This window comes from Pongo pygmaeus, chromosome 23 (assembly GCF_028885625.2).
Source record: "Pongo pygmaeus isolate AG05252 chromosome 23, NHGRI_mPonPyg2-v2.0_pri, whole genome shotgun sequence".
In the NCBI taxonomy this organism is placed as follows: Eukaryota; Metazoa; Chordata; class Mammalia; order Primates; family Hominidae; genus Pongo; species Pongo pygmaeus.
The window spans coordinates 31,008,976-31,028,702 of record NC_085931.1 but is presented as its reverse complement, the minus strand read 5'-3'; the positions used below and the strand labels follow the sequence as shown (position 1 = coordinate 31,028,702).

General features: G+C 55.6%; 1 protein-coding gene across 2 annotated transcripts in view; it reads right to left on the bottom strand.

Moving 5' to 3' along the window:
- Positions 1-3,254: 3,254 nt before the first annotated feature.
- The window catches only part of PPM1F (protein phosphatase, Mg2+/Mn2+ dependent 1F), a 33,468-nt gene continuing 16,995 nt past the window's right edge, over positions 3,255-19,727 (bottom strand). For both annotated transcript variants that reach the window (XM_054469060.2, XM_054469061.2), the window contains 5 exons: positions 17,841-18,043; positions 17,209-17,397; positions 14,963-15,106; positions 9,459-9,552; positions 3,255-7,357 (listed from right to left, as the gene is read on the bottom strand). In XM_054469060.2, the coding sequence (XP_054325035.1) occupies positions 7,092-7,357; positions 9,459-9,552; positions 14,963-15,106; positions 17,209-17,397; positions 17,841-18,043 (896 nt within the window). In that variant the 3' untranslated portion in view covers positions 3,255-7,091. The remainder of the gene's footprint in view (positions 7,358-9,458; positions 9,553-14,962; positions 15,107-17,208; positions 17,398-17,840; positions 18,044-19,727) is intronic.

Here is a 19,727-nt window from a genome sequence, read left to right as displayed (position 1 = left end):
GATCTGCAGGACCAGAAGGCAGCTGGGATCCGGGGACCTTCTGAGGGAAATCTGGGGCAGGCCAGTCATCAGCCCTCCCAGCCAGGATGCTTGCCTCTGTTTCCCTGGCTCTGCCTCACGTCACCTCTTGCCTGGGGGACCTTGGTTTTGGGCTCCCTTCCACCAGCTGAAGCCCCCACTTGGTGGGTGTGAGGCCCAGTCCTAACCCCCCAGCTCCCCACCCCTTCCCCAGGCAGACTCTGTGGCCTCAGCTGTCTGTGCTGGACTTAGCTCCAGGTTTGTCCCCCTCCTGACTGAGGGGTTGGCTCACACCCCTTTCACCTCCACCCCCCTCCCCCCACACTTGCCACACTGTGGCCTGCTCCCATGGGTGAACCCCCTGTAGGTGCCAGGCAGCTCCAGCCCGTCTGCCTGCCTGTGCACCCTCAGTCCCTTGGGCCTCCCCCACCCCCACCCAGCGGTCCTGAGAGAGGGTGCTCTCCGGGATCCAAGCTCTGTGAAAGTGAGGGGCAGACGGAGAGCACTGAGCCACTATCTGGCTGTGAAGACGAGTTTCAGACACATAAGCCAGTTCACCAGAGAACAGTCAAGACAGCAGATAGGAAGGAAATCCTGCTGGGAGCTTCAGAGGAGCAGGGGTAAGGGGAGGAGGACACGGATGGTTGAGTACATGTGGTGGGCGGCCCAGGGCCTGGTCCCAGCTCTTGCATCCGGAGCTAGTTCCCCTGCTTCCCTAAGGATGCCCCCTCTGTGACACAGTGGACACAGATAAAGCTGTCTTTTGGCCGGGTGCGGTTGCTCACGCCTGTAATCCCAGTACTTTGGGAGGCTGAGGCGGGTGGATCACAAGGTCAAGAAATCAAGACCATCCTGGCCAACATGGTGAAATCCTATCTCTACACAAAAATTAGCTGGGCGTGGTGGTGTGCACCCGTAGTCCCAGCTACTCGGGAGGCTAAGGCAGGGTAATCGCTTGAACCCGGGAGGTGGAGGTTGTAGTGAGCCAAGATTGCACCACTGCACTACAGCCTGGAGACAGAACGAGACTTCTCTCAAAAAAAAAAAAAAAAGAAAAAAAGAAAAAAAGCTGCCTTTCTGGCGCTGGTCCTGGAATTGGAGGCTGCAGCCCTGGGCAGCAGGCACTGCCGGGAGTCGGGGGAGGGGACTGAGAGCTCTCCCAGATGGCTTGGGAAGGACCAGGAGAAAATGCACAGACAAGGCTACTGACAGGAGAGAGGAGGCCTGCAGGCAAAGCGGGAATGGGGAAGGCATTGGGTTCAGGCAGCCCTGGGCCAGCTGCTCCCATGCGCCCACAAGCACGAGGGCCTCCCCCACATTCTACAGAGAAGTTCAGGGCAGCACTTTTGGCCGTGGCTGGGCAGTGTCTGCGGGGAGGCATTTCTGATGTTTGTGTGCCCTTGAAGCCTTAGCTCAGCCAGGAGCACAAGGGCGAGTCTCCCGGCCCCTGCTGCCTTGCTTTCTCTTGATTGAGAAAGGAACCAAAGATCAAAAGGCAGTGAAGAATTGGGGACTCTGAGAAGGGCGACTTTCCAAGGCTTGGACCCCTTAGCAGCTTTGCGGCCTAGGGGCACTTGACCCCTGTGTGATAAGCCGAATCCTCTTTGTCTCAGGTGGTGAATTGGTAGCTGGCTCATCCCTTGTCCCAGCACCTGCGGCAGCGTGGAAAACACTTGGCCAACATGCGCTGAAGGACTGGTCGACAGAATCCCACAACTGGCTGCGTCAATACTGACCCCCTGAGGGCACTGAGAAGGCTCTGAAGTCTCCAAGAGCAGTTTCATGTGTGCTAGGAGCCACAGCCACATGGGACTGGGCCCGTGCGTGCTATCCTGGGGCTTCGGGGGAACCAGCCCTCCAGCCTGCTAAGCGACCAGCAACAGTGCTCAGGCCAAGGCCCTGCATTTTGCTGCCGGCCGTCCTTGGGTGGGTGAGGCTACAGAGGTCTGGACTGGAGGTTGTGGTTGGGGGCCACAGGTCTAGAGCAAAGGGAGGTAGGTGGGCGGGCCTTGTGGGGGGATCCCTGAAGTCCATCAGGTGTGGTGGTTCTGAGGTGAGTTCCTGATATCTGTCCAAGCAGCCATCAGGGGCCAGTCCCTTCCACCAGCAACAGTGAGGCTTGCCCACCACCCCCTCAGCCTCGCTCCCCCACCTAGTGCAGCCACCACCGCCATTCCTAGTTCTCTACCAGGACCCCAGGGCTTAACACGGCCTGCCCCTGTGCTGGTGGATCTCTCCAGGTCTTCTGTTAAGGCATTTTTATCTTTTTCTTAAAATTCCCATGACAGATTACATAAAAGCATTTTTAAAGCATGTTCACTGTACTAAAAAAAATTAGGATTTAGAAGAAAACCTAAAGGGGGGAGGAAAAAACCCCCGTAACCCTGCCCATCTGGGAGCACCAGCAGTGAACCTGCAGTGGACTCGCTTCTGGGCGGCAGCCGGGCTCCCATGTGGGAAAAGTGCAATGCAGGCTTCGAGGATGGTGGAGCGGGGTGGCGGGAGCAGGGGGCAGAAGAAAGGCTCGGTGTTTTGTTCTTTTTTTGACACAGGGTCTCGCTCTGTCACCCAGGATGGAGTGCAGTGGCGCAATCCTAGCTCACTGCAGCCTCAGGCTCCTCAAACTTAAGCGATCCTCCTGCCTCAGCCTCCTAAGTAGCTGGGACTACAGGCTTGTGCCATCACACTGGGGCTAATTTTTTGATTATCTGTAGAGATGGGGGTCTCCCTATGTTGCCCAGGCTGGTCTCAAACTCCTGAGCGCAAGAGATCCTCCCACCTCAGCCTCCCAAAGTGCTGGGATTACAGGTGTGCGCCACCGCACCTCGCCTCAGGAGGTGCCAGGAGGGTATAAAGGGCCTCAAGAGCGTCATGTCAGAGGGCCTCCATCCTCAGGACGGAACCGCCTAGGGCACATCAGGCTCCTGGATAAAATGAGGGGTCCTCAATGCTCCTGTGGCTCCCCAATGTCACGTGAGGTCCCAGGGGCTTAATCCCTTTCCTGTCACCTTCCTGCTGCTGGTGGGGGTGGGCTCAGAGCCCCTCAGGGAGGAAAATCAGGTTACTGGCTAGATCAGGGGGGTGCAGGCCACCAGGGCTCTCTCCAGAATTTGTCTGCTCGCTTCGCAAGATTTGCAGATGGTCCCCAATATTAAAGCAGCTTCCAAACACATCTGGACATCAAAGGGGACAAGATGCTCAGAAGTCAGGAAGAAGGCAGGACTCGGGCGACAGAGTTCAGAACTCATGGTTTATTGACACTTCTGCACGGTGGGTCCTTGGGAGACTGCCTTTCTGGCATCTTGGGACTTGTCCCTAAGAACAGGGAAGACAGTCATCCTGTCCTGGAGCAAGGCTCCCCCTTGCACAGGAACACAACTCCCAGGCAGGAGAAGCCCACCGAGATGAACGCAAATAAACCCTTGGCAAGGCCTGCACCGCACTGGAATGGCAGAGCTCCGTGCATTTGGCAAAGCTATGGGGCCTTGGCAGAATGCACAGGACTCTGGGGGCTGCCCCCTTTGAGCTACAGAGGCAGAATCGAACCAAAAACACTGCTTCCTTTAACACAGCCCAACTGGCTTACACTTAGCTTGGGACGAGGCTAGGCCTAAGAAGGGCCGGAGCTGTCCTCCCAGCCCTGGGAACACGGCTGAGGTGGCCCAGTGCCCACACTGGGCTCACCACGGGAGAGGAGGGGAGAGGGAGGGGGCTGCATGCTGGCCCTGCCATCTGCACCCTGTCCCTTTCCCCACTAAACACACCCATTTCCTATCCTGGGTTCTGAGGCTGGGGCTGCCTCTGGGATTCTGAGGGACCACCCTCCACCCCGGCAGGCCTGGGCTGAGTCAGCCACACCTGTAAGGCAGGCCCTGCTTCCCCAGCTTTTGTATTCCATATACGGTGCTGGCATCTGGAGCTCCATTCTTCTCCAGCCCACTTAATTTTAAGAATAGACACTAATAAGACTTAACCACCCCACCCTGCTGGTGGCGGGAGGGCCCCTGTGTGCTGGCAGCATCTCCCCAGGACATGCTGGCTCACCTGCACCCACAGTGTTCCAGGAGGTCGCGGCCTCTGCAGACTCAGTGCAACCCTGGGGCCTTAGAAAAGGGACACTCAGAGGTGCACTGCCTGCTCAGCTCACACAAGGAACAAGTGGAGAGCTGGGCTGGAGAAAGGATTACAATTTACAGACCAGTGTCCCTGGCTAGGGGCCCTCATGGGACTGTGGCTGGAAGAGAAGGTCGCCCCGGAGGCTGGAGGCTGAAGACACCTGGTGCTTCTCGGTGCAGTCCTGGTCAAGATGGAAGAGTGCTCCTCTGTGCCCAGCTGCTGTGCAGGGGTGGATGAGGGCTCCCTCGGCCCCAAGGCAAGGGCAGAGCAGCTCCCAGTGCTGGCACCAGAGCTCTGCCAGGCATGGGGCATGGCCATCCTCTGGGGTCCTGGCTCAGGGGTGGGGGGCGGCAGTGCTGGGACAAGCCTGGGGAAAGGGTTTCCCATACACTGAAGCTTCGAGATCTTCCGGTGGAGCCTCAGGCTAGGGTATGAATCAGACCACCAGGTGATATGAGCCAAACCTCCACAGGGTGAAACTCCACTTTCAGCAGCCAGGAACAGAGTTATTAGCAAAGAAAAGAGAAAAGCAGATGCCAATCATTCTCTCCCTTCGTCAAGGTTATGCCCACCGGCAGGGTGGGCTAGTGGTGAGGGTGGAGCTGCGTCCCTGTGTCTCACCGGGCCTATGCTGAGAGGGCACCGGGGCTCTGGTTGTTGACCCCCAGAAGGAGACAGCAGGCCTTCAAGTTAAGCCAAGCAATACTTGGTCATTGTTGGTGGCCAACCATTTTCTGAATGTCTGAATGACAGTGATTATGTTTAAGGTTTTTTTTTTTTGTAAATAAGAGACCTTAAGCAATGCATAGACTGCATGGTCTCAACCTCATCTGTGCTGTGAGAATGAGGGGTAAGGCTGAGCGTGCAGGTAAGGCCCCAGCAAAGCTGGCTCCCCGCTCCCTGTGGGACAGAGGGCTCCCACTGGGAAGGCGGCTCTAGCGTGCCTCCTTGGCGAGCTGAGAGGAGGCCAAGGTGCTTGGGGCACAGCTGTGCAGACCTTCCCAGGGGTCCCGCTGTCTGCAGGTGGACTCTGAATGCCTTCATGGGGACCACACAGCCCAGCTTCCTCCCTTTCTCCTCTCCTCCCCCTGCCCTGCTCTGACCTGCCTGGAGCAGCCCTGCCCACCTCCAGCTCAGCCCTTCCTGCGGCTTGGCCCTGCAGACGGCATCTGAGTCCTCCCCTAGCCCCCTGCCCTCTTCCCTCTACCCGACACCCTCCCCCAGCCTTGCCACTTTCAACTTTGCACGCCCTCAGTGAGCATCCTGAGGCACCCAGAATCAGTCGCTTGTGAGCCCCCTCTCAGGGTACACTAGGGGATGTGGAGCTCTCATGCCTGTTCAGGGCATGGGGCAGAGCAAGGCAGGCGTGCTGCCAGCCACCGCAGCAAGGTGAGGGGCTGTGGCCTGTGCCATGGACTCCCAGCAGCATCCCCGCTGCCTCCAGACTGAGACACAGACCCACAGGCTACCTCTGTGCTTGCCTAAGCCTCTTAATTAAGCATCTTTCCCAGTGAGACCAATTTGATGACAAATTCACAAGATATTGGGGAATGTTCCAATCACACAGCAGCAAGGTCCCTCTGCCTGGGATCCAGCCAGGCCCAAGGGGGTGGGAATGCGGGCAGATGGGCCAAGGTCACCCGGGATGCCCAGAGCCCCGCTGTCAGGCCCAGGCACCACTACATGGCAGTCGCAGCTCCTGCCAGTCACCTGGGCAGCGGGGGGAGGGGGGAACCTTGGGGGTGCTCAGCATCACAAAGAGGCGGAAAACTCTTCCAGAAAGATCTCACCAAAATCATGCCTCCCTAACAAAACAAATCCTGCTTTTCTAAAAACCTCAATGGGCCTATCCAAGCCCACTGCAGTCCTAGTTTCTTCAAAGCTGTGTAAGGCACTTGAATGGCTTATTAACACCACCTGGAAAAGTTCCTGTTTCAATCCTGATTTAGAAAACAAATTCAATAATACTGCAAAAAAAGGTTCCTTGAAAAATAGCTTTAAAAAAGTAAATACTTAAGTTTTCTAAAGAATAAAATAAATGCTAAGCTCTGCTTAAATTATATGACACAACAGGTCATCTTGGCACTGATAAAACAAAGAGAAAACCTGGAATACTGCTTCTGAATTAGACCTCCCTGGAAAAAAAAAAAAAAACAAACACACCAACAAAAGACACGTGTGCGTCGCTGGTTCTGGGCTCAGGGAAGAGAGCAGCCCGGAAGGCCCTGGTGGGCCCAAGCACATCACGGCTGCCCTGGAGTGGGGGCAGGGGGGTGGCTGCTACAGAACAGACCCCTGGCTCTGCTGCGCTCTCCTCTTTGGGACACCGGTGTGGCCGACCAGGACTGGCTGGGCATATCTGTAAATATGAACCCACCCGGCCCAGGCTGCAGAGAGGAGCAATGGGAAACTGGGGCTGGCCACCCCGCTGCTGGGCCTGACCCAGGGAGTGCTTCAAGAGTTTGGCTCCGGGGTCCGCCCCAGGGTCCCACATGCATGACCGTGCTGCCCCATGCACACCGGTGTCTTTGGTTTGGCTGCCGTTGGGCACCTATGACCTCTGGTCCCACTCTGGGCCCGATGGGAGCTGGGAGCAAGAGCCAGTCCATCTTCTCTTTGGTGAGGTCTCCTAGGCTGCCTTCCACCATCTGCCCGCCACCCAGTGCAGTTCCACAGCCACCAGGACAGGCTGCGGGGGGCATCCCGAGTGGCTCTGGGGTGCTAGGGAAAGCACTGTGGGGCGGGCACCCTGTCCACTGCCTGCCACCTGTTGGGTCCTGAGGCTTCTGAGGGAGAGAAGGACAAGGACGGGAGGAAGGGGAGGGCAGGGGCCTGGAAACCACCTAGCTTCTTGGTGGATCCTGGGTCTTAGGTTCTGGAAGGCTGGAGGGCAAGTCCTGCCTCCTCCCTTCTGCCTGGGGGTCCTCTTCTCCCTGGTTCCCGCCCTCCAGCAGCTCTTAGGGGTCCCTGAGGAAGACCACCATGACCGTGATGTTGTCATGGGAGCCCCGCTCCCGGGCTGCAGCCACCAGCTCCTCGGCGACATGGAGCCCGCTGCCCTGCTGCCTGGTCAGGTGGCTCTGGACGAGGCCAACAACTTCCTGGTGGGGTACGACGTCAAAGAAGCCATCGCAGGCAAGCAGCAGGTAGTCCTCGGAGCCTGTCAGTGTCCGGGAAGCTGCATCGGCCTCCCCAGACACGTAGGGCTTCTGGAAGACATCCCCTGGACAGGCGGAGAAGAGCCTGGGTCAGAGGACCACGGTGTCCACAGCTTCCTCCCCACCTACCCAGGCCTAGACCTCACATCCTGCAGGGACAGAGACCGACCTGCTCTCATGGGGTCTGGGGTCTGTTGCTCCCTCATGCAAACTGCCCAGTACTTCCCACTTGCCTGGGAATGGAAACCCCTGACCTTGGCCTGTGAGCTCCCCCTTTTTTTCTTTTTTTTTTGAGACGGAGTCTTGCTCTGTCGCCCAGGCTGGAGTGCAGTGGCACGATCTCAGCTCACTGCAACCTCTGCCTCCCGGGTTCAAGCGATTCTCCTGCCTCAGCCTCCCGAGTAGCTGGGATTACAGGCTTGCGCCACCATGCCCAGCTAATTTTTTTTTTTTATTTTAGTAGAGATGGGGTTTTACCATGTTGGCCAGGATGGTCTCGATCTCCTGACCTTGTGATCTGCCCACCTCAGCCTCCCAAAGTGCTGGGATTACAGGTGTGAGCCACCGCCCTCGGCCGAGCTCCCTCTTTCTCTGCCCTAGCCGTCCCATCCTGGCCTCACTTCCTGGAGTGTCCAGAGACAGAAGGAAAGACACAGCCTGAGGAGGGGCTGTCAAGAAGGTACCACATCTGCCAAAAATGACAGAATGTTTCAGAGGGGTAGGTGCCACATCCCTGGCAATCAGCTGGGGAGAGAGAGTTTTCTAAGTACCAGGAAGGGGCAGGTGTGGTCACGGGGCCCACAGCCTGACACCCGGCACTGGCCGCATGCTGAGACAAGGAGATGCAGGTTGGACCCACTTTTTTTTTTTTTTTTTGAGATGGAGTTTCACTCTTGTCACCCAGGCTGGAGTGCAATGGTGCAATCTCGGCTCACTGCAACCTCCGCCTCCCAGGTTCAAGTGATTCTCCTGCCTCAGCCTCCCAAGTAGCTACGATTACAGGCAGGCGCCACCAAGCTCAGCTAATTTTTTTTGTATTTTTAGTAGAGATGGGGGTCTCACCATGTTGGTCAGGCTGGTCTCGAACTCCTGACCTCAGGTGATCCACCCGCCTCGGCCTCCCAAAGTGCTGGGATTACAGGCGTGAGCCACCGCGCCCAGATACTTTTTTTTTTTTTTTTTGAGACATAGTCTGGCTCTGTTGCCCAGGCTGGAGTGCAGTGGCACGATCTCTGCTCACTGTAACCTCTGCCTCCGGGTTCAAGCGCTTCTCCTCCCTCAGCCTCCCAAGTAACTGAGATTACGGGCGCGTGCCACCACACCCGGCTAACTTTGTATTTTTTGTAGAGAAGGGGTTTCACCATGTTGGCCAGGCTGGTCTCGAACTCCCGATCTCAGGTGATCCGCCCACCTTGGCCTCCCAAAGTGCTGGGATTACAGGCGTGAGCCAGCATGCCCAGCCAGACCCATTACTTTTTAAAATTTTTATTTATTATTATTATTATTTTTTAGTTTCCTTGTTATCCAGGCTGGAGTGGAGTGGCGCAATCTCAGCTCACTGCAACCTCCGCCTTCTGGGTTCAAGCGATTCTCCTGCCTCAGCCTTCTGAATAGCTGGGATTACAGGGGCTCGCTACCATGCCTGGCTAATTTTTTGTATTGTTTTTTTTAGTAGAGACGGGGTTTCATCATACCGGCCAGGCTGGTCTCGAACTCCCGACCTCAGGTGATCCATCCACCTCGGCCTCCCAAAGTGCTGGGATTAAAGGCGTGAGCCACTGCACCCAGTGAACCCACTTTTTTCCCAAAAGAGAAAAAAGGATTGTCAGCATGAATGCAGGAGGAGGATAAACCTCATTTCCGGAATATTGGAAGCTCTACTTCCAGCCCACAGGGTAGCGAGCCACAGGTTTCTATGAGATTTGTAGGAGCTGTTTTAGGTGAGATAATAACATACAGTGTAACTTACACTCAGACACTGGTGCTGCAGTCTCTGAATCTGCCCTGTTCCCTTCACACTACGAGGGTATCACCCCAGTGCACGACAAATCCCCCTCGGCCCATCGCACTGCCTCCCTGAACCCCTGGTGAGCCACGGGCCACACTCCAGAGGCCTGGGCTTCCGAGAGACCGTCTCCCACTTGGGTCGGCCTCTTTGGCTCTCACCGATGGCTCTGGAGACGGCCAGGGTCCCGTTGACTCTCCAGCAGTCCATGTGAGACACAAAGCCACCCAATGCTTCAATGCGCGCCTTCTCATCCTGCAGAAACACAGCCAGAGTTGGGGGCAGGGCCGGGGGGATGGGGCGTGGAGCCCCCTGCTGCCACCTGAGCAGAGGCACAGCTGCTTCTAAGACAGCAGCGTTCAAAGCCGCAGCACTGGAACAAAGCCAGGAGGCTCAGAGATGCACCCAAACGAGGCTCATCAAAAACAGTGAGAAATTATACACAACCCACAAGTCCTTTAGTTGCAGGAATGGTAAAATGAACGGACCACCTGAGGCCGCCTAGCGGTGCCTGCGCCCCTGGGTAGCATTCTGGGTCAGGGAGGCACTCACGAGGCTTACGAGCCCGACACAGACAGCAGATCCCTCTGCTTCCCTGTCTCTAGCTCGGGACACCATCTCTGCCCTGAAAGCTGCTGGGCCAAGATGGAGCACGTGACATGAGTGGTCACACAGCAGGGAAGCCTGAGCGAGGCCCTGACAGCAGCCTGTGCCTGTCCAGTTCTTTTTTTTTTTTTTGAGACGGAGTCTCACTCTATCACCTGGCTGGAGTGAAGTGGCACGATCTTGGCTCACTGCAACCTCTGCCTCCTGGGTTCAAGTGATTCTCCCGCCTCAGCCTCCTGAGTAGCTGGGACTGCAGGGGCGTGCCACCATGCCCGGCTAATTTTTTTGTGTTTTTAGTGGAGACGGGGTTTCTCCAAGTTGGCCAGACTGGTCTCGATCTCCTGACCTCATGATCCACCCTCCTCGGCTTCCCAAAGTGCTGGGATTACAGGTGTGAGCCACCGTGCCTGGCCTAGCTCTTGTCCTCCTCTACCCAAGCTCAGCCCAGGCACAGTCTCCACTCACCTGGGGACCACAACACCCCAGGCCTGGGTTCCTCCAGGGACAGGACAGAGGCTTGGTTCAGCCACAAGTCCTCTAGAAACCTCTTTGGTCCTAACAGCCTCTGCCCAAAGGAGAGGCTGCCCCGATGACAGCCTGCTGCCTGAAGGCTGCACAGCAGCACCCCTGACAGAGTGACGGAGGCACCTTGGGAGTGAGGCACCTCCCAAGTCTACTGGGGAAAGAGGGCATCCCTTACCGGTTTATCAGGTAAACCTCCTGACCCCACACAGCACCAGCCCTTCTAGTCCCCAGGCACAGCACCAGCTGGGCATGAGAACTCTGATGCCCCAGGTGATAGCGTCTCCTAGACAGATTGGGGTATCAGCCAATTCCCTCCCCGGAGCAGACGGACATGCACTGCGGGAGGCCTGGGGGAGGGAGCCTTCTCCAGACGCCTGTACCAAGGACCAGGCCTCCTTATGTGGCTCCCCTGCAGAGGGCATCATGGTGGGAATGACATGGATTTGCAGGAGTCCTGGCCTTCCTGGGCACTGCAGCCATGAGCCTGTGTGGCAACTGGACCAGTGCCTGGTAGGCTGGGTGCTCCTGTCCCAGCTGAGCTGGAGAATCAAGCCATGAAGGGCAGGAACAGGGAGCTCAAGGCTGTCTCTGGGTCTAAGCTGCCACCTCTGGGGTCTGAGCAGGGCAAGGAAAAGGCAAGGAGGACCAGGAAGGAGGGAAGAGCAGGAGACAGCCAAGAAGAGGCCAGGAGAAGGGGCACGGGGAGAGGCAGGTGGATTAACACAGAGTACGCACGAATGTTCACACACACATGTGCCCCCACACACGCGTGAAGGCGCCTACAGACGGCGAGGAGCGGCAGAGGAAGCAGCACCTCCTCCCCTGTGCCTCAGAGGCGTTCCCTGGGGAGGGGCTGTGAGCGTGGGAGGCTCCAGGGAGAATGAGGAGCCTGTCTCTGCTTCTGTATCCCACACACCCCAGCCCACTCCAGCCCCTCAATGTCCTAGAGGCAGGCATGTGGGCAGGTGATGGAGGATGAACGGCAATCTGCTTCCCATGCCCTCTGGAGGTGGCTCTTCCCCACAGGGGGCCATGCAGGCTGAGCTTAGAACCTTCCTGCCTGACGCCCCTCCCCACCACCAGGGATGGCTGTGGGACAGGGTAGAGCCAAAGGGCAGGAGGGCACAGGGGCCGCACTGCTCCCCGGCAGCCTGTGATCCCCTCTCCTACCATTCCACACCCCTGTGCTGGACAGGCTGCGCCGGCTTGCCCCTCTAACCCTGGCCGGGAACCTGGGTCCTCCTCCTCTCCAGTGGCTCCCACCTCCGTCACACACTAGCCAGGCTCAGTCTGGTCCGGGACTAACATATCCCCAGGCTAACGGGTCTTGTCCCCTTCCCCCTGAGTCTCCTACTCACTGATTCTGGTTTTTTTTTTTTTTTTTTTTGGAGACAGGGTCTTGCTCTGTTGCCAAGGCTGGAGTGCAGTGTCATGAACATAGCTCACTGCAGCCTTGACCTCTAGGGCTCAAGCCATCTCCTGCCTTCGCCTCCCGACTGCCCAGCACCCACCCTCAGCAGCTCTTCCCTCTGCTCCTCAAACCTCATCCTCTCCACCTGCCTGAAACAGCTTCCCAGGTCAAAGCTGGAGCCGGTGGCCTGTGGGCTCCTGTGAACAGCCATTTCCTGCCTCCTAGGAGCGCAGAGCTCCACCTGGCCAGGCCGCAGCAGTGTCGCCTATGGCACCGCCATCCTCCTGGATGTCCAAGGCCCTCTGCGACGTCTCCACCTGCAGAGCCGGGACTCCTATCTCTCCCAGGCTGCCTGCCAGGCGTGCCAGCGTGACCTGTGACTTTGAGTGACTCTCACTGCCCTCCTGGACTCACTTTTGTGACCCAGCCCTCAACTTGTCCTCCAGTAGCCTGATCACTTCAGAAGCTTCTAGTGAGTCCTTACAGAGTTCCTCCCAGCCTGGAGCAGTCCAGCTTTTCCAGCTGAAGGAGCAGCAGGTGGGTGGTCCTCTCCCCTACCCCGAGTCTTCTACCCACTGATTCTGGGGCTTTTGTTTTTTGAAGACCGGGTCTCACTCTGTCGCCAAGGCTCGAGTGCAGTGTCATGAACATAGCTCACTGCAGCCTCGACCTCTAGGGCTCAAGCCATCCTCCTGCCTCCTGAGGCTTGAGAGGTGGGAGGATCACTTGGAGCACACCTCCACCCCTGGCCCTTATTCTGGCATAACCTGCCCTTTCCTCCTGGTCTCTCTCCTGGCCTGCAGGAATTGCACCTGCCTGAGATGCGGCTCCCTTCATCTCTCTGCCACATCCTGCCCAGGTCCTTGCCTTCCTCCTGCTCCCCCATTAGACTTAGAGGCAGGAAGTGGGTCCTGTGTTATCTCACTGCCTCAACAAAGTATCCTGTGCAGAGTGGGCACTCAGTGTTTGGAGGGTGAACTGAGTGCAGAGGCAGGAGACTGTTCAGACAGCCGCAGAACAAGGCAGAGCACCACGCACTCCCCACGTACTCCTCGAAGCTGCTCTGGGCCACTGCTGGACCCCCGTTGAAGCTCGCCAGGTTGAGGCCAGTTTCTTGCTCTTGTAACCGACATGATGCTTGTTTTTGTGTGAGAACCTTGGCCTGGATCTGTGATTAATTCTTTAGGGTGGAAGGCTGTGATTAGGATCACAGCAGGAGGGGCCAAGCCTACAGAGCATGGCGGCAGGGAAGAGGAGGTGGGGGGCACTGGGTCTGAACTCCTTGGCCCATGCGGGCTGCAGCCAAGAACACAGACACCTGTGTGTGCTTCTCTTGTGCAAGCTCTGATCTCTGCACTCCACATGCACTGGGACACCCAATCCTTAGCCCAAACCTCCAGGGACCCCTGTGTGATGGACTTGGAAGCGGTGGAGCCGGGACCAGGCAAGGCCATCTGTCCATCCTCTGCCATGACACCATACTGCAGGGCTCAGGCAGTGTTTGAACAGAGTCCCCACTGGGCTTTAAGGGGGTGCTGAATGCTGAGCCTGCAGGTGTGCAGGCAGCAGGTGGGAGTGGGCCCAGCACGAATCCTGACTTGGCCACATTTCATCTGACTGCATATCCTGGGGAGGAGAGCCCACTAGGGAGCAGGTGCCAAATTCCCCCACGGTGGTGGAGGCAGGGGAGTGGCAGAGACTATCTGTGACTTTGGCGGTGTGCTCTGGGCAAGTGACTGAGCCTCAGTTTTCTCCTCTGTACAACGGGGAGAGGACGTACGGGGGCCCATCCCAGGCCGTGAGCCACAGTGAAAGGCCAAGGAATATAGCTGCCCCTGACTGTTATAATCATCAAGTCCTGGTGGTCTCTATGTGTTTTCCAAACCCAGAAGCCACAAAAAAGGAAGACTACTCAACTACAGAAAAACACAAAGCTTCCATGTGGCAAAAGCCCATAAACAAAAATAAAAGAAAAGATGCATGGAAAAATATTTGCAAATCGTCACAGACAAGGAGCCAACCTCCTTCACATATACAAGGAATCTATAAACTGATAAGAAAAACAGGCAAAGGAAAAAAACAGTGTTTGCAGGAAAGGTTGTGTAAATGATCTTCAGCTTTTGAAAAGATGCTCAAACTCACTCTGTAACAGAAAAGCAAACTTAACAATTGCCCCAAGACAGCCTTCTTACCTGACAGGAAGAATCCTGCAGGCTGGTGGGACTGTGGGGAAATGGACCTTCTTGGGCATGTAGTGCCAGCCCAGGCTGGCATGGCCTGAGGTGGGCAGCTTGGCAAATCTACCCAGACTGTACGTGCATCAGTTCCAACCTAGCCATCCCACTTCTGGGGATGTGTCCTACAGATATAGGTACACTTGACTCTGAGCAATTAATGCTGCACAAAGTAGGTACAGATGCATTGTTTTTAGCACCAAAAGACTGAAAAGATCTTCATGCTCACCCACAGGGGACTGCATGATGAACGCAATGTCCGCAGCCCCAAGAAAGGATGGGTGCTCCTATGTGCTGATGTAGAATTATCCACCATGTGCGTGGTTAATCAAACATAGCTGGTGGAGAACAGCATGTGGGAAAAGTGGGGTTTGAGGGATAAACAGTCATTCCATGATATCTGAATGCTCGCAATCCAACCTCAGGAGACACATGGATGAGACAGTTTTGTGAGAAGAGGTCTGAGTGGGACTGTCATCCTCATATCCAGGTGATGACCTGAGTGCCAGGGTCCCAGGCAGCCTCTACTCAGTACAGCCCCAAGCCAGGTTCCCTCCAGCCCCGGGGCAGCATCACCTCCTCACCCACAGCCTGTGGCCTCCTTGTCCGTGTATATCATAGGCTCTGGTCTGCACTGGGCTGCGCTGACTGCACTGGGATGCCTGTCAGTGCAGAGGGCTCTGCTCTCCCCTGGAGCTCTGGGCTCTGGGCTCTCAGGAAGGGCTCATGTGGGACCCCCTGGCCACTCAAATCAGGTGGGGAGCCCTCCCTCTTGAAAGGTGCCAGGATTAATACTTCCTGAAGTTCCCAGGCTGGGTGGGGTTCCCCTGTGGGCCCAGCATGATGGAGGCCAGGAATATCCTGGGCCTGGGCGCAGGGATCCCCTTACCTGCCGTTCTGGTCTGTGTGGCTCCATCAGCTTCACCACCTGTCCCTGCTGTACCAAAATGACCTGGGAGTCCCCGAGCCAGGCGACGTGCAGGGTCGCTCCTGCAATGAGTGCACACACACCTGTGGTGCCACTCTGCAGCCGCTGCAGGGAGAGAGGGCCCATGAGAGTTGAGAGGAGGTAGGGAAGGGCAGAGGATGACACGGGGCAGGATGAAGCTTCCGGGGGTGATGAATACTCCCGTTACTGTGGTGAGGAATCCACAGGTGTATATGCTATAAGCCAAAACTTGCCAAATTGTGGACTTCAAATATGCACCACTTACTACGTGTCAATTGTATCTCAATAAAGATGTTTATTTATTTATTTATTTATTTATTTATTTTGAGACAGAATCTTGCTCTGTCACCCAGGCTGGAGTGCAATGGCGCAATCTCGGCTCACTGCAACCTCCGCCTCCTGGATTCAAGCGATTCTCCTGCCTCAGCCTCCCAAGTAGCTGAGATTACAGGCGTACAGCACCACGCCCAGCTAATTTTTTGTGTTTTTAGTAGAGACGGGGTTTTGCCATGTTTCTTTCCCAGGCTGGTCTTGAACTCCTGAGCTCAGGCAATCTGCCTGCCTTGGCCTCCCAAAGTGCTAGGATTACAGGCGTTAGTCACTGCGCCTGGCTATTTATTTATTTATTTAGAGGCAAAATCTTGCTCTGTCACCCAGGCTGGAGTGCAGTGGCACAGTCTCAGCTCACTGCAACCTCCATCTCCTGGGCTCAAGTGATTCTCATGCCTCAGCCTCCCAAGTAGCTGGGACTATAGGGGCGTGCCACCATACCTGGCTAATTTTTTTTTTAATTTTTAGTAGAGGCAGGGTTTCACCACGTTGGCCAGGCTGGTCTCAAACTCCTGACCTCAAGTGATCTGCCTACCTCAGCCTCCCAAAGTGCTGGGATTACAGGCATGAGCCACCGCACCTGGCCAATTTTTGTATTTTTAGTAGAGACGAGGTTTCACCATGGTGGCCAGGCTGGTCTCGAATTCCTAAACTGAAGTGATCCGCCGGCCTCTGCCTCCCAAAGTGCTGGGATTACAGGCGTGAGCCACTGTGCCCAGCCTCAATAAAGCGGTTATGCCTGCTTCAGAGAATCCGTTTTCTACTCTGAGGCAGCCTTGAGCTCAGAGGCCTTTGTCACTTCCTGGGGCTGAGGTGAGAGGCCAGGAGTGGAGGCTTGCCTGCTTTTCACTGGGGTCCTTGCAGCTACAGAGATTGCACGGTTTTCTATTGAGATACAAAGCCCGGCTCTGCTAATTTCCATGAAGGTCTGTACTCAGAGCATGTGACAAAAGTGCACCTTTCCCCTGGTGTCTTCTCACTGGGGCAGGTCTTTTAAGCAATCTGAGCCTCAGTTTCGCAATGTCTACAATGGGTACAATATTCGTATTCACCTCAGAGGGCTACAAGAAGGACCTAGTGAAATTCTGCTGGTGAGGTTCAGAGTGGCTAAGTTCACAGAGGAGGGGCCTGACGCATTTGTATTCTTTCTTCTTTCAGAAACAAATGCCTCATCCCTGCACGTGGCTATAACTCCCGAAGGAGTGTTCCCAGAGGACATCGGTAGCCTGCTGAGACCCTGCCTAGAGGAGGAAGGGGAGGCAGGCAGTAGATTAATCAGGTTTTACATATTCCCCCTTTTATGATGCTTTGACATCTTGGGGCCTTGCTGGTCCTGGAGGGGCTGCCCCTTCCCAGGCCAGCTGATTCCTCGAGACAGCAAACACCTGGGGAGGATGCAGAGAAGGCTCTGGCCCAGCTTCCCTCTCTTCTCTCTGCGCCCCGACTACCTCAGTGCTTCCCATGCATGGCCCTGTGAGGCGTGGCCCCTCCTCTCAGGAACTGTGAGTAGTAGACTCTTTGTTAAGGTCCTGGTCTGTGTCTGTCGCCTTGCCATATCTCATTAAAACAAAATCCCAGGAACGCTTGACCACAGCTGCCTTCCCCGAGGCCAGCAGACCCTCTGTGCCAGGCAGGTCTGTGTGGCTGAGAGGCCCACCATGCTGGGTCAGGGCAGGCTTTGTGCTGCTTCCGTTCAAGTGAAAACCAAGCCCCTTTAGAAAAAATGGCAGGACCACCGGCAGTGTTTAGTGAGGACCTTCCAGCACCACCAGCCCCTTTGGCATTTTTCCCACTGCAGAGGCCGGGACTCTCACTGGCCTCCAAACTGCACCCGAGGCCCAGCGGCCAGTCCTCACCTCTCGCTTGGCTTTCCTGAGAAACATCTGGTCGGTGCGCCGGAAAGCTTCTCTGAGGGCTCCTGCAGGGTCTGTGAGCAGCTCTGGCTGGCGGGCAGCGTTGGTGTGCACGTGGACAGCGGCGTACCTCGCAGCATCCACACCTCCGTGACCATCAAACACAGCAAAGTAGGCACGGTCCACAGGGTCCTGGTGGGGATGAGGTGAGAGTCACAGACCCGCGGGACCCAGGGTGCTCCCAGGGGGCGTGGAGCCAGGCACTGATGGGGTAGAGTCTGGGAGAATCAGTATGGCCTTCGCCCGGCTTATGTGCGTATGAGCTGGGAGGTTTGGAAAAGGACAGCTGGCGGCAGCCTTGGTTTCACCATCTGTTATGAGTTGCTACAAGCATAAAATGAGGGGCTGCCCCAGGTGGCTCCTGGTGCAGGAGTCAGGGGAACGTGGCATCCAGGCCTCCCTCATAACAGACTCACACTGTTGCCCTTCTTAGTCTCTCGCTGGGCAAGTACAGGGGCTGACGGGTGTCTCTCCTGTCTCAGCCTTGGCGGGCAGCTCTTCTCGGTACCTGGGGGGCCCCCACCCTCGCCCTGGTCCTCCGAAGCTGTCCCCAGGGTCTGGATGGGAGCACTCACAGACAAGCCGAAGAGCTGGTTGAAGGAAGGGAGGGACACGTGCCGGTCCTCCATCTTGCGGCGAGTGTTCCGGATAGCGTGGATGGAGACCAGCCACTGCCGCTGTGAGGCCCGGGCAGCCAATGGCACCTGCTTCTGCCACTGGCCGGCAACTTCCCAAAGGCGGTTAAAGAAACTCCGTGCCAGGCTTTGGGCATCCAGCACTGATGGGCACAATGGAAGGATTGTCAGGGAAGTGCCAACCAAGCCAGCTGAGGCCTCGCTGGCTCCCTGACAGCTCCCACGTGGGCCTGCAAAGCCCCCATCACCGCCCAGGGCATTGTGAGCACATCAACTCAATAACGCACACATGGCAGCCTGTTACCAGAATTAGAAATGTCTAGTTTGGCAACTTGCCCCTTGAAGTCTCCCATCCCACCATGGAGCAACTCTACTCATGGGAACCCATCCTAAAGAAATAATCAGAAACACAAAAATAATTTTAAAGACAAAGTACAGAATCACTTATAATTGCCCATTAATTAGAAATACTATATATCCAATGACAAAGGAATAATACTTAAATTATGATCTAGTCTTGGCCAGGCGTGGTGGCTCACACCTGTAATCCCAGCACTTTGGGAGGCCGAGGTGGGCGGATCACCCAAGGTCAGGAGTTCGAGACCAGCCTAGCCAACATGGTGAAACCCCGTCTCTACTAAAAATACACAAATTAGCCGGGCATGGTGGCGGGTGCCTGTAATCCCAGCTACTCGGGAGGCTGAGGCAGGAGAATTGCTTGAACCCGGGAGGCGGAGGTTGCAGTGAGCCGAGATCGTGCCATTGTGCTCCAGCCTGGGCGACAGAGCAAGACTCTGTCTCAAAAAAAAAAAAAAAAAAAAAAAAAAAAGATCTAGTCTCTTGATGAAGAATTAAGCTGCTATTAAATATGATTTTCATAACGAAATATGCAACTCCCATACGACCCCACCGTGGCACTCCTGCGGACTTATCCCAGAACAATGAAGACTGTTCACATAAAAGCTTGAACACATGAACACAAATGTTCATAGCAGCTTTATCTGGAACAGCCAAAATCTGGAGTCAGCCTAGATGTCCTTCAATGTGGAAATGGTTAAACAAACCATGGTCGACCCATACCTTTGAATACCACTCAAGAATGGCAAAGAATGAACTCCTGATGCATCAAACAACCTGGGCTAATCTCCAGAGAATTAAACCAGTCCCCTAAAGTTACACATCATATGCTTCCATTTATATGTGTTCTTGAAATAATAAAATGGTAGAAGCCGAGAAGATTAGTAGTTGCCAGTGGTTAGGGATGGGGTCCGTAGGGATGGGGGTGTAAGGGTGGCCTTAAAAGGGTGACAGGAGGGATCCTGGTGATGGAACTGCTCTGTATTTTGACCATGTTAGGATCCTGATGGTGATATTTTATTATAGTTTTGCAAAATGTTACCATTGGAGGAAACTGGGTAAAGTGTACATGGAATCTCTTTGTATTATTTATTACAACTGCATGTGCAGCTATGATTATCTCAAAACAAAAAGTTTAATTAAAAAAACTAGCCCAGGCATAGTGGCTCATGCCTGTAATCCCAGCACTTTGAGAGGCTGAGGTGGGAGGACTGCTTGAGGTCAGGAGTTCAAGACCAGCCTGGATAACATAAAGAGACCCTGTCTCTTAAAAACAGGCTGGGCGCCATGGCTCATGCCTGTAGTCCCAGCACTTTGGGAGGTAAAGGCAGGCAGATCACTTGAGGTCGGCGTTCAAGACCACTCTGACCAACAAAGTGAAATCCCGTCTCTACTAAAAATACAAAAATTAGCTGGGCATGTTGGGATGCACATGTAGTCCCAGCTACTTGGGAGGCTGAGGCAGGAAAA